We start from the raw sequence: 13,235 nt of genomic DNA, 5'->3' as shown, positions 1-13,235 counted from the left end.
TCAGGGCCACAGTGTGTGGCTCTTAAACATTTGATTTCAGAAACAGATAAGGTTATGCCCATATTTAGATTTATAAGACTCACAGAAGTTGCCTACCTCACCCTTCACCAGTGGAGAAAATTAGAGTGAACTGTTTGGTAGCACTTCAATATTTGTTTTAAAGGCAACAAGCCATATTAGCATTCCAGATGCATTTCACCAATATTGATCCTACTTGCTGAACTAGTGTTTTATGTAATTTTTGTGCTGCTGCCATCTGGTGGTGCATTAATATTGCGTTTTGTCTGTGTATGCTGGACAAGGAAGTTCTAGTGCTACCTAATAACTGTTAAAGTGATCTGCCTCTTTGCTGATGTATTAGAAATATTTTTAATGCAAAATTAAGTTGCATTATTATTGGTGTTGTGCCGCTGTTTGCAGTGGTTTCTTTCCCATTTCTTCTAAAATCGACATAGATTTGTTTCAATTGATGAAGAGATACTAATTAGTATTACAAATGTAAATTGTAACTTTTAAAAATACAACTGATCTTCCATCATTTCACAGAATTTAAGGACCGAAGGGCCCATTAGATCATGCAGTCTGACTTCCTGTATATCACTGGCCCTTAAATTTCACCCAGATACCCCCCAAATGAGCCTAACAGCTTGAGCTGGACCAAACTGGTGCGTGCTACAGGCAGAGAATATAAGAAAGTGAGGTGCTACCACTTAGGGTTGCCAGGCATCTGGTTTTCAACAGGAATACCTGGACGAAAAGGGACCCTGGCGGCTCCAGTCAGCGTCCATTAAAAGTCCGTTAACCCTGGTGGCCGTTAAAAGTACAGTTAGTGGCATAACCCAAACCCCTCATCCCCAGCCCCACCTCAGAGCCCATACCCCCAGACAGAGCCCTTACCCCCACATGCCCCAACCCCTTCCCACAGCCCTGATCCCCCTCCCACCCGCTGAACCCCTCGGTCCCAGCCCTGAGCCCCCCCACCCCCTCAAACCTTTCATCCCCAGCCCCACCTCGGAGTCTGCACCCTCAGCTGGAGCCCTCATACTCTCCCACACCCCAACCATCTGTCCCAGCCCAGAGCCCCCTCCTCTATCCCAAATCCCTCATCCCTGGCCCCACACAAGAGCCCACACCCCCAGCCAGAGCCTCACCCCCCTACTCCCCAACCCCCTGCTGCAGCCCGGAGCCACTTCCTGCATCTTGAACACCTCATGTCTGGCCCCACCTCAGAGCCCACACTCCCAGCCAGAGCCCTCCCCTCACCACCCAAACCCCAACCCCCTAAGCAAGCCTGGCGAAAATTTGCAAGTGAGGGTAGGGAAAGCGATTGATGGGGGAGGAGAATGCAGTGGGTGGGAGTGGGGCTTCAGAGAAGGGGCAGGGCAGGGTGGGAACTTGGATGAGGGGTGTAGCAGGAGTGGGTGTGACATTGCACTCCATATGCTTTATGGAAGTATGCTTTTGAATATGATGTAACTGAAATATGCTTTATGCAAAAGGTCTTTTGTAAGGTATCATAACAAAGGTTATAAACTACTGAATATATTCCTCCTATTTGTATGCATGTATCATTCTTGTATCTGAAGCTAAATATGAAGTATAACTCTGAGGTCCTATTGTAATTATCCAAAGTGTGGGCCATTAATGGTGGTTTAGAATCTTGATGGTGCTCATTGACTAGGACAATTGGTTGTAAATGGTTGTTACCTTCAAAGCTGTGTACATGTGGGCCAACCCAGGAAAAATAGAGACTAGGGGATCTTACAGTGACATGTGGCCATGTCATCTGATAACGAAATCCATTTTAATCCTTGTACTTTTCCATTTAGTAGGATGGGTGCAGACCCAGAGAGACAAAAGATTCCCGCCTAGTGCCAAAGCTATAAAAGGGGGTGGAGAAGGACAAAGGAGGCTGCCAGTCATGAGAAAACCCCTTCTTACCACCTGAAATGTCTGCTGGAACTAACAAGGACTGTACCAGAGGAAAGGATTGGGCCCAGACTAGGAAGGAGTCTAGTCTGTGAAAGAAGCTTATTGGAACATCTCATAGACTCAGAGACTCATAGGTCAGAAAGGACCAATATGATCATCTAGTCTGACCTCCTGCACAAGGCAGGCCACAGAACCCTACCCATCCATTTTTATAACAACCCCTAACCCATGACTGAGTTATTGAAGTCCTCAAAATTGTGGTCTGAGGGTGAGATATTACCTGTAATCATTTTCTTAACGTATTAGGCTCAGACTTGCGTGTTTTTGCTTTATTTTGCTTGGTGACTTACCTTGTTCTGTCAGTTAGTACTTGAAACCACTTAAATCCTACTTTTTATACTTAATCAAATCACTTTTATTAATAAACCCAGAACAAGTGATTAATACCTGGGGGGAGCAAACAGCTGTGCATATCTCTCTATCAGTGTTACAGACGGAGGACAATTTATGAATTTACCCTGTATAAGCTTTATACAGAGTAAAACAGATTTATTTGGGGTTTGGATTCCATTGGGAACTGGGGTGTCTGGGTGCTGGAGAGGTAACCTGCTGAGCTCTTTTTGGTGAAAGTCTGTAGCTTTGAAGGCATGTCTATGTTGCAGCAGGCTAGCGTGTCTGGCTCAACAAGGCAGGGTTCTGGAGTCCCAAGCTGGCAGGGAAAATGGGCTCAGAGGTAATTTCAGCACATTCGTCACAGTGGGGCAAGGGTGTTTGGTTTTGTGTGAGTAGAAAGTTGGCTACCTGCTATCATTGCCTGAGGTCCCTCCAATTATACTGCACCTCTTTGCTCTGTCAAGCATTGTAAAAGCAGAAAAGGTAAAAAGTACTTATCTGGAATAAATGTACAAGTATTTCATTAGAATTTGCATTTTTGAGCCTTGAGAGAAGTGGTGATATCCTAGAAATAGTGATGTATGTCACAGTATAGCATATGGGACATATTGATTCAGCATTGTATTGAAAAATGAAAATGGTTTGTTCCACAACTGTTTCTGCTACCAGCAGTGGATTCTAATGTAAAAGGTGAGGAAAGAGATGTAGCATGCAAGTTTGCTAGAGCCAGGGGGCAGATGGACTCAGGAGGGTGGTTTCATTCAGGTGCTGCTTTCCAACTGTGCTCTGGCTACCAGAGGACTTCCTAAATGGAGCCAAATGAATGAAAAATATGGAACACATTTCCCTCACTTAGCAGTGGAACATATTATTAATTTGATTAAATCAACAGAAATTCTTGGTACAAAATATCCATGGGCATCTTCCACTGGCAGCTTTTTTTTTAAACTTTTGCCATCAAAATTCCTAGTGGAAGAAATGCATCATCGTGGCTGACCAAGAGGCCATTTCATCTTGCAGTGCTGTCCCATTTGCAACACATCTGAAGAAAAAGTTAGTTTGTGTGCCATAGAATGGAGAGAAATGGTTTACTTCTGCAGCAAATCATGAGGAAAACTACATGAGGAAATTCTGCAAGGAACTAAATAATGCAAAATCCATGTCATTTCCTCAGCTGCATTTTCAACCCATCTCCAATTTTTTCAAAAGGCACTTGGGCATACTGAGCTGCTCTTTTAGGATGTACACAAATAATACACTGTGTGCATGCATGGGGAATAAAACAAAAAACTCTCCTCCCATCCATGATATAAAGCAGATGGTTTCCTGTGCAGGAAGTACTAAGCATACTGCTTTCTATGTGGAAACTCTTCTCTGTTTTTTTATTAGGTGAAGATACCATAGGAAAGACATGTGAAGCTCTACATTCCCCTATAAACAGCAAAGTGAAGAAAAAGGCTATTTACCGCACCCTGAAGATTTCAGGAGTTCCCTAAGGTTGCTATCATAAAGCAGCCAGATTTATAACACCCTTGTGTACCAGGGGCTAGATTTTCTAGTCTAGAGAGCTGCAATCAGTGAGGGGCAAGGGGTGAAAGGGAAGGTGGCTTTATGCCATTTTTGGGTTCCCCCAATCTTGGGGCAGGCAAGAGGCCACTTTGGTCCCTACAGCCGCAGGGCTGCTCTAAATTATGCCAAGCTGCCTGTTGTCCCAAAGAGACTGTCTGGCAGTAGGATTACCAGGACATAGAGAGCTCCCCCATTTCTCCCAGGAATGTCCCTACACGAGGAACTGCATCAGCTCTGGATCAGGAGAAGAAATCATCAGCTGGCCAGTTACGCTGGCTTTGCAGGTTTTTGAAAAGCCAGAGGAAGACAAAAGAGCCACCACAGGGCTGAGAATCCAGCCTCAAGCTTTTATTGGAGCGAAACTCTGGGAGAGTAACCTTGGGAACAGTTTTTGCTAGGTTGATCCCACAGCCTGTGTTCTAAAGAACTGTTTGCCATTTGACAAACAGTGACTCCTTTTGCCAGTTGTGATATTTTTCCACAGCAGACAAGCAAGCAAACTAAGCATGGAAACTCACCATTGCCTCCCAAGACCTTTGACAGCAATGAAGCTGCACTGTGATCAGCTGCTGAGATAGTTGACCCCTCTCAGAAGGGAAAAGTCTGCTGGGAGGCTGCATGAAGCAGCATTGTTGCTATTAGTTACAGCATGCACGGCACTGCCTCCCTTAGTCACAAACTGGTGGGGTTCCTTCCAACAACTAAGGGACCCGTGACCATGAGATACATAGAGTGACAAAGGCCAGACATGGGTGGCAGAAGGGGTACAATGAATAATCCAGGATCTTTAGGGAAAATCAGTGATGTGTTTTCAGTCCCTGCAGTCTGTTAACTTTCATTCACAAGACCATTTTTACGTGGCAAAGGGCTAGAAACATAATTTAGCAACATTGAGACTAGCCCTGTTATTTTGACATTTCGGAAAATTAGCTGTTGGTTTTGCATGCTAATGGGTATTTTACACTGCCCTGGCACTAGTTGCTAGAGGCAAGAAGGTGATTTATGAGTCCCTTTCAAACAGAATATCTAAATTTTCTTGTTGGTCATTTCATGCGTATGGGAACATGATGAGGTCTCATGTTGGCAAACCTTTTATTTGTGCTGCTGTTGGCATTTTCCTAGAATGGCAGCAGTGAGATTCTATGCAGAGACATAATCTATTGTTATTATTTGAATTGTGGTTGCAGCTAATGGTACCATTCAAGAATCAGGCCTCAATTTTTCTAGGCATTGTGCACACTGGGACAGTTACTTGATACTTCATGACTGGCAAGAGGGAAGTCTGATGTGCAGGCACTGACTTGCAGCCCCCTTTCTCCCTTACCCCACTTGCTAATTTACAATGAGTCTATCCCACATTGGTGTGAAGTATTTTCTGACCAGGCAACTTTACTAATGTGTAGCAAATGCTGTTGTTTCTCTCTCCTTCACATTTTGCCAGCCTGGATCAGCCCTCTCAACCCTGGCCCAGCAGGAAGCAAAACCTTCCCTGGTTTCTCGCACCCATCAGATCCAGCTCATCGGAGCAGAAACGAGAGAACTGCTGGGGACCGCAGTTTGAGAGGGTAGTAGGTAAGAAGTCACGCTTCCCGGCCCACAGGGCAGGCACATGGAGATGGGTCATCCTAATGAGGGAAGAGAAACAGCTCCTTCCCGCATAGGAGATGAGAGAAGTGGCAGCGGCAGCAGCATTTCCCAAGGGATGAGGGAAGCACCAGCCACGTGCTTGCTGGACCAGAGCTGCAGCAGCTAGGACAAGCAGTTTTCCCATGGGGGGAATTATGGGACGGCGGGTGGAGGGGGCGGCAAGTGCTTGGGGGCTGGTGAAGTTCGCTGGGCTGGAGGCAGATCCCGAGGGGGCTGCAGCCGGAGGTGAGCTAGCAAGCGGTGTGGGGGCAGAGGCTGGCGCTCCCCGGCCCCGAGCAGGGGGCGGTCACAGGGAGGCTGCGAGGGGCTGGAGCTGGTGCCGGCTGCTCTCTGGACTGCAGAGGGTGCGGGATCCCCTCTCCGCGTTGCCTGCCCAGCCTCAGCTGGCTCGGAGGCGGCAGCCAAGCAGCGCGGTCCTCGCCATGCTGGCGGCAGCTGGGAGCCGCGCCTGCCTGGGCCGGCTCCTGGGCGAAGGGCAGCTGCACGCCCCGCTGCTCCGGCCGGCAGCCCGTGGGATCGCGGCCACTGCAGCTTCCTTCAGCAGCGCCCACAACCGAAGCCCAGGGGCCATCAGCTCGGGTGAGTAAACGGGGAGCCCGGGGCTCCCCTGTGCTGTGACTCACAGAGACCCTCTCACCTCCTCTCCGGCTGCTTGCACCCGCTACGCTGCACCCCACCCCAGGGCCCTGGCAAGCACCAGGGGCTCCCCGCTGGGACGTGTCCGATCGGGGTGTTTGCAGCTCTGCCCAGCGCTCCGGATCTCCCTTCTGCTTCAGGCCAGTAAAGGGTGGGGGTGGGAGAGAGAATAAATGCGGGAGTTACCTCGATCCAGCCAACGTTTGGACCCAAGCCCCCAAACTGTACCATTAACACAGAGAACAAGGCTACTTCTCCCCCCCCCCCAAATAAAACCACCCTCCGGCCTGCCCCAGGAGGAGATGGCATGGGGGCTACCTTTTGATGATGGAGTAGTAGAGGCATTTGTTCTCGATTTTGAGGGCAACGTTTATGGAGTTAGGGCCAAAATTTGCCAAGATGCAGCAGCTTGATCTGAGCATTTAAGGGAGTTGTAGTGGGACCCCAGCGGTTCAGGAGCCAAATTGGCGGTCAACATTACCCAAAAGAGTCAGAGTAGTGTGAATTCATTGGGGGGAGGGGAGGCATAAATGAACCACACCCACTTTAGTCTCAGCAAAATGTCTAAGCGAGTATTTTATAATTGGTTAATAACATATTAGAAGGATCCAGATTGGTTAATAATTAAATCACGTTTTTTTAATATCATGTCCTGCAAACAGCCCCAAGAAACACATTGAAGAGCCACTCCTGGCTCTGGAGCCTCAGTCTGAGTATCTAGTTTAAGGTGCTGATACACTGGAATGCCACTGGGGCTGGATTTTGAAGATGCAGCAGAAACAGCTGAACACGTTCTCCTGTTAAACAGTGGACTTTGGGTGACTGGGGCCAAAGTCTTGCAGGATCCAGCTTCCAGATCCCGGTTCAAGGAGCTGTCATAGACCCAGGCTGAATTAACAGCTGGATGGTTTTGCTGGAATGGAAGCAGCCAAACTTGTTCTCTGATGAGGCTTTAGCATTGGGGGTGGGCTTAAAAATTGGCTGGAGCCAGGTGTGGAAACGAGGTTTTACAATACTCATGTACCATAGTGCAGCAGGGTTTAAATTTTTGAGGTGCAGTAGGAGCAGACAGACTTGCTCTTTAGGTTGATAGTACCATTCAGCCACATGGGTACAAAAATCAGCAGATTCCTGGTAGATCCAGTTTCTACACCGATTCATAAGTGTGACCCAAAATGAGAGAGAGAAGCTTTGGAGCTCCACTGAGCTCTTCTTCCAGTCAATCTCTTTCAGCAACAGAAGTTGGTACAGTAAAAGACATTACCTCACCCATTTTGTCTCTAGTATCCTGGAACCATCTTGGCCACACCACCATTGCAAACATAGAGAACATAAGTGATTTGAGGTACAAGAAAGGTTACTCAGGAGTAAAGGTTAAGGTCTTTACCAGAACAAAAAAATCCCTGAACCCAGTAACAGAGATGGACCATAGCTAGGGACACTCCTCACCAATCCCATTACCTCTCCAGTGCACAAAGTGATGAGGTGCTTTTCAATGGTTATCTTTCAGCTGAGAAGATGTACAAAGTACCTGGTAATTACAAACCTTCCAACTTTGACAAAAAAATCCTCATGTGGACAGGACGCTTCAAGACTGAAGAAGAGATTCCCTCAAGGATCCCGTAAGTGCATTATTGGTTCCTACTGAGGCTTACTACGCTGAAACTCCGCCTTTTCAAACTGCCCCAAAAGTTTGAACCTGTCAGTGTTTTACAACATTTGAAAGGTCAGGTTTTCCTTGAGGATTTCAGGTATTTTTAGATGATTTTACAGTTTAAGAGCCAAGACCCGGTGCGCATCATCATAAGTAAACAGAACTATGCCCCTGAGCAAGGCAGACAGGATTTGGCCTTAAGTGCAGCAGTGGTTTGAGCTTTGGTTGTATTTACAGACCAACTTGTTTATTCGCTTGGTTTATCTAATGCGTAATCAGAGGAAGACTGTATCAGTAAATGGTATTTTCTGTTTACGGACTACATAAACAAAATATATCTTCTAACTTGTTTGATGTCATCATTTAGTGATCATCCATTCCATACACTTTATTAACAAGGCAAGGAAGTATTTAAGAAAGAGGGTGGGAGGAGAGATAGAAGCATGTACTTACTGCCTGTTAAAAAAATACTGTACTTTAAAAGAGGTATTTCTAGGACAATACGGAATACCCTGAGAGTAAGTCTTGATGTCAAAGTATTGCTCCTCCACTAACCACCTCAAGCTCAATTCAAGTCACTGACAATTCTTCTCTCTTTTCCCTCCCTAAATAGTTAAATATAAATGTGACGTTCATGTAACATTAGTTAATGTTCATTCCTCAGCCTCATTGATACAAAATGTAACTCATCCACAGAACTACTATACTTTTTATCACCAGCCTTCATCCCTGGTTGGCCATATATAATATATTGGACTTTATTAAGAGGCAGTTTCAAGGATAAAGCAACAATGAGTCCTGTGGCACCTTAAAGATTAACAGATGTATTGGAGCATAAGCTTTCATGGGTGACTACCTACTTTGTCAGACATATCCATGAAAGCTTATGCTCCAATACATCTGTTAGTCTTTAAGGTGCTATAGAACTCATTGTTGCTTTTTACAAATTCAGACTAACACGGTTACCCTACTGATACTTGACAGTTTCAAGGATGACTCCAGGATGTTTCCTTTGTTCCCAAGTTTCATTCCTACTGCAGCTGAGAAAATAAGGAAGAGCATCTCTGCAAGCAACAATAGCCCCAACTTTTGTCTAATATTAATCTCATGGCTTTTCCCTACACTCGTCAGAATGTCCTCCCTTAGTGAGAAATCCTGTCCTCTTGAAGTCAGTGGCAAAACTTCTGTGACTTCAACAGGGTCAAAAATTCACACTCAGTCTTCAGTACAAGAGAGTTATCCTTTAGAGAGAAATAGGAGAGCAATGTAATATGTATTTTTGGAAGATTCAAATGTGAAGCAATTAAAAACGAAAATGATTAGCTATCAAAATGGCCCTTTGCAATGGCAAAGCAAATGTTACATGTGAGTAAAATCTGCTCCTGTAGGATATTTGGCATTAAGGACCAAATCCTGCAGCCCTGTTCAAGATTTGCTTAAACAAATCTCCACTGATTTCAGTAGGAGTTTGATTTGAGTAAGGATTGAGGGATACAGTCCTTAATGAAAGACTACAGAAAACCATAATTAGGTTTGTTTCCTTGAAACAGTGGCAGAAAGCAGGTAGGAAGTGGGATTCTGCTTCAGAACAGCTTCAATTAGTGCACTGTGAAATATGATTAAGGCATTAAGGCAAACAAGTAATGCATTTATATTTTGGCCTCTGCTGCTCCAAATGGATCCTAGATTAATAGTTTTATGTGCTAGTCTGGTTTTGATCTCATACCTAATGTTTAGCATTATGAAATACAGCTACAGTATCCTCACACCGATGATCAAACCTGCACTACACCCTCAACTCATAACCCTCATTTACAGTAAGCTCAGTTGCCTGTAAGATCTGCCAGTGTGTGTGGTGTTAAGATTTTATGGGCTGATGGGAAGCACTGCAGGCCCCACAATTTCACTATACCCTTTCCCTTTCAAAAATGTTCTATGTTAAGGTAGATTTTGGCAGAGCTTGTTACCAAATGCTTTGTCTGCTAATAATGCTGTCAGGTTCTTGTGTTTGTGCACTTCACAGGGTTATTTTTGGAAGGAAGGTGTAAAATTGTAGTCTAAGCTCAAGTTTCTCTTCATATGGGATGCCTTTTAGAATGTATTTTTAAAAAAAATGAAGAGTCAATTAAAACTGAACTGAATTTTAAAAGACCATTTTATGCAAAAAGTGAACAGATGAAATTGGATGGCTCAGACAGCAAATCCTGCATCGTAGCAAGGGGTTAGACTAAATCACAAGTTCTCAAACTGGGGGACAGTAATGTATTCTGGTGGAATGGGGTGGGGGCATGAAAAGCTTTGGGAAAGTGGCAGCTGCTGGACGGGCACCCAGTTCTGAAGGCAACGCTGTGGCCAGCAGCAGCAAAGTAGTATATGTGGAATGGTATGGCAGTGCCACCCTTCATTCTGTGCTGCTGGCAATGGCATTGCTTTGAGAGCTGGGTGCCTAGCCAGCAGGTGCCACTCTCCACTCTGCCATCAAAGCAAGGTGGCAGTAGATGCACTTGTGTGGCAGGAGGTGGGAGGGCAGTGGCATAAACTATTACAGACAAAGAAGGAGGCACATCAAATAAATTTGAGAACCACTCGGCTAGATGACACTTGCAGTCCTTTCTAACCCTATGGTTCCCGATCCTGCAGATGCAAGGGTAATCTTCAGAATACTGTTTCCAGGCCTCGTATCCAGCATGCAAAAGGGTGAAATCAAACTTGGGAGACCATTTGTGTGTGTTTTAGAGAGATTCTCTGTTTTTCTGCTTCCCAGCATGCGTTTCGTGCATGGTCCACTAGTGGTTCCCAATTATTTCAGGAACTAGAAAGCAGAGAAAGCTAAAATCAGGAATGTACACACTGAGAACAAGGAGAGAACCAGCAAGTGACAGAGGAGATCTGAAGCAAGGGGGTGGGATTATTGAAAGCCAGGATAAGGAGGGAGGGTGTTGGGTTTTCTGGTAGTTAAAAAGCTGTATTTGAATGTAAGCGTGGCAAACACCTTTCAAGGAAAGACTTGTCTATGCTCTATGGAGTCAACAAATCACACTACCTCTGTCATGGCCAGCATGATCTGCTCTTTTTTAGGCATGCAAAACTGAAAGCATGCAAATGTTGCCTATGCTAATACCAAAACTATCCTTTTAAAAATAAACGGGTGATGCATAAAACTAAAACCCATGATGGTGTGAAACTGATCAGTTTTATTAACATGATCAAATATGTGAAATCCCAGATCTATAGTAGATTGGATACAGTCAAAACTTTAAGCAGTTTTTGAAGTGCTGTTTAGATATTACAACTAATGCATGCATCTATTTCGGAACAGTCAAGAGAGCTCCTCACCTCAAGCAATGCCAGTTCCCTTCTAACAGAATCCTTTCATATATGTCGAAGTATTTGAAATTCATCACATCACTACTGACCAATAACTTTAAATGTGGTTTACGCCCTGCTTATCTCAAGCATTGCAAATAGTTATAGGAAAGATCAAGAATCTCAAATCCGTCTTGTATTGTTTACAACTAGAGATGGATTAGGTCCTACTGTGCAAAACAGTCAATAGTTAGACAATGCCAAGTCATAAATGCCAAGCCCACAATGATCACGTATTAGCAACTGGAAGTTTATTCCTACAGGATATTTAATTTGTTTAAAAAAAAAAAAAACCAACCAAAATTATATCTGTGGTTTGCTGAACTAACTTCTTGATGTTTCTTGCTAATTTTGTTCAATGCAATTTTAATTGTAGGCCAGAAATGCTGGACATTGCAAGAAACAAAGCTCGAGTAAAAGCCTGTTATCTAATGATTGGCCTCACAATTATCGCCTGCTTTGCTGTTATTGCATCAGCTAGAAGGGTGGGTATATGTTGCTATGTATTTTTAAAAAACAAGGTGATAAGTTCCATCAATATTTACAAAATATATATATGTAGATAGAGAGATCTATCTATAGATACTGTATATAGATAAATTGTTGCTACTGACTCAAATTTAATTCAAATGTATGTCTTTTAGTTAACGCTTCTCCCTCCACAAACCTGTATTCATGAAGCATGAGATAAACATTAGCTACTACCATTATGGAAGGTTTTTCTTAAGTGTAATTTAGTGATTCACAGGACACTACTCTTAAGCTGATGTTTTGTTTTTGCAGGCTGAACACCATGAGTCCCTAACAAGCTGGAACCTAGCAAAGAAAGCCAAGTGGCGTGAAGAGGCTGCAATATCAGCAGAGTTTAAGACTAAATAATATTTATATTAAAAACTGTGGATTTGCTAGTAGGAGCAAACACCACAAAAAAATGTTACTTGGCATAATTAGTGACTAACTAGTTAGCAGACTCCGATGTTAAACATCAACACGTTGGAGCCCAACAATGTTGGGAACAAAGGGAATAGGGTGTCTTTCTACATTACACAGAGATATTTTCAGTACTTGCAGCAGATTTGAACTGACCTTGGTCATCTTTAGAAAGTTCTAATAATTCAAGTTTCAAGAATTTGCCTCAACTTTTTTTTTTTGCCTCAATTTGATAAAAATATGTAACTGTCCACGAAGACAACACATACATCACCTACCCTGTCCTGAAATCTCTTCCTGCTAGATTAGAAAAATGTCCATAATCAATAGACACAAAATTGTATTACTGACAAGAACCACCATTTGAAAACTGTTATATATTAAAGAAATGAAAGCATACTAAAAAAATTGTGCAAGCCACAAATCATTTAAATACTAGGGAAGCCAATGACTATGTAGTTGGAAAAATAGCATCACTGAAGTATCTCTGCTGAATCTGGTTTACTAGACCAGGCTGAACTGACAGTTTACTTACACAGTGTTGTTGCTGTGTCAGTACCAGATATTAGAGAGAGGGTGTGAAGGGTAATGTCTTTTATTGGACCAACCTCAATAGCTTGTCTCCCCCACCAACAGAAGTCAATCCAATAAAAGATATTACCTCACCCACCTTGTCTTGCTAAAGTTTACTTAGTTCTTTTGCAAACTAAAAACACAATTAGCAGCATTTTAGTCTCTATAGACTTTTCCTTTGAAAACTCTTGGGAGCTCCCATTAATTTTGCAAATGAAGAAAGGATGGAGGATGGTGTTGGTCAGAGGCATGTGATGCTTAGGGAGGAGATATTTTCAAGGCTAGTTTTAAAAGTCATGTCATGCAATATTTTGTTTAATCCCTCTCCATAAAGCTGATTTTTCTAGCCTAGAATCATAGACTATCAGGATTGGAAGGGACCTCAGGAGGTCATCTAGTCCAACCCCCTGCTCAAAGCAGGATTAATCCCCAGACAGATTTTTGCCCCAGATCCCTAAGTGGCCCCCTCAAGGATTGAACTTGCAACCCTGGGTTTAGGGGACCAATGCTCAAACCACTGAGCTACTCCCCGCCA

The 13,235-nt window shown here is 43.9% G+C and overlaps 1 protein-coding gene across 1 annotated transcript; it reads left to right on the top strand.

Moving 5' to 3' along the window:
- The first annotated feature begins 5,791 nt into the window (after positions 1-5,791).
- FAM162B (family with sequence similarity 162 member B) lies at positions 5,792-12,299 on the top strand. The gene is made up of 4 exons (XM_032779615.2): positions 5,792-6,120; positions 7,688-7,799; positions 11,574-11,682; positions 11,981-12,299. The coding sequence occupies exons 1-4, from the start codon at positions 5,964-5,966 to the stop codon at positions 12,074-12,076; spliced, it is 474 nt and encodes a 157-aa protein (XP_032635506.1). The 5' UTR covers positions 5,792-5,963; the 3' UTR covers positions 12,077-12,299.
- Positions 12,300-13,235: the final 936 nt, after the last annotated feature.

This window comes from Chelonoidis abingdonii, chromosome 3 (assembly GCF_003597395.2).
Source record: "Chelonoidis abingdonii isolate Lonesome George chromosome 3, CheloAbing_2.0, whole genome shotgun sequence".
NCBI lineage: Eukaryota > Metazoa > Chordata > Testudines > Testudinidae > Chelonoidis > Chelonoidis abingdonii.
Note: the sequence above shows the minus strand (reverse complement) of the source record. Positions and strands in the feature narration are given on the sequence as shown.

Bases quoted from the DNA above. Each gene is read 5' to 3' on its own strand.
- FAM162B (XM_032779615.2), top strand. From the start codon at position 5,964: ATGCTGGCGGCAGCTGGGAGCCGCGCCTGCCTGGGCCGGCTCCTGGGC. The intron at 6,121-7,687 runs GTGAGTAAACGG...GTTATCTTTCAG, and splicing joins CCCAGGGGCCATCAGCTCGG to CTGAGAAGATGTACAAAGTA. The intron at 11,683-11,980 runs GTGGGTATATGT...TTGTTTTTGCAG, and splicing joins TTATTGCATCAGCTAGAAGG to GCTGAACACCATGAGTCCCT.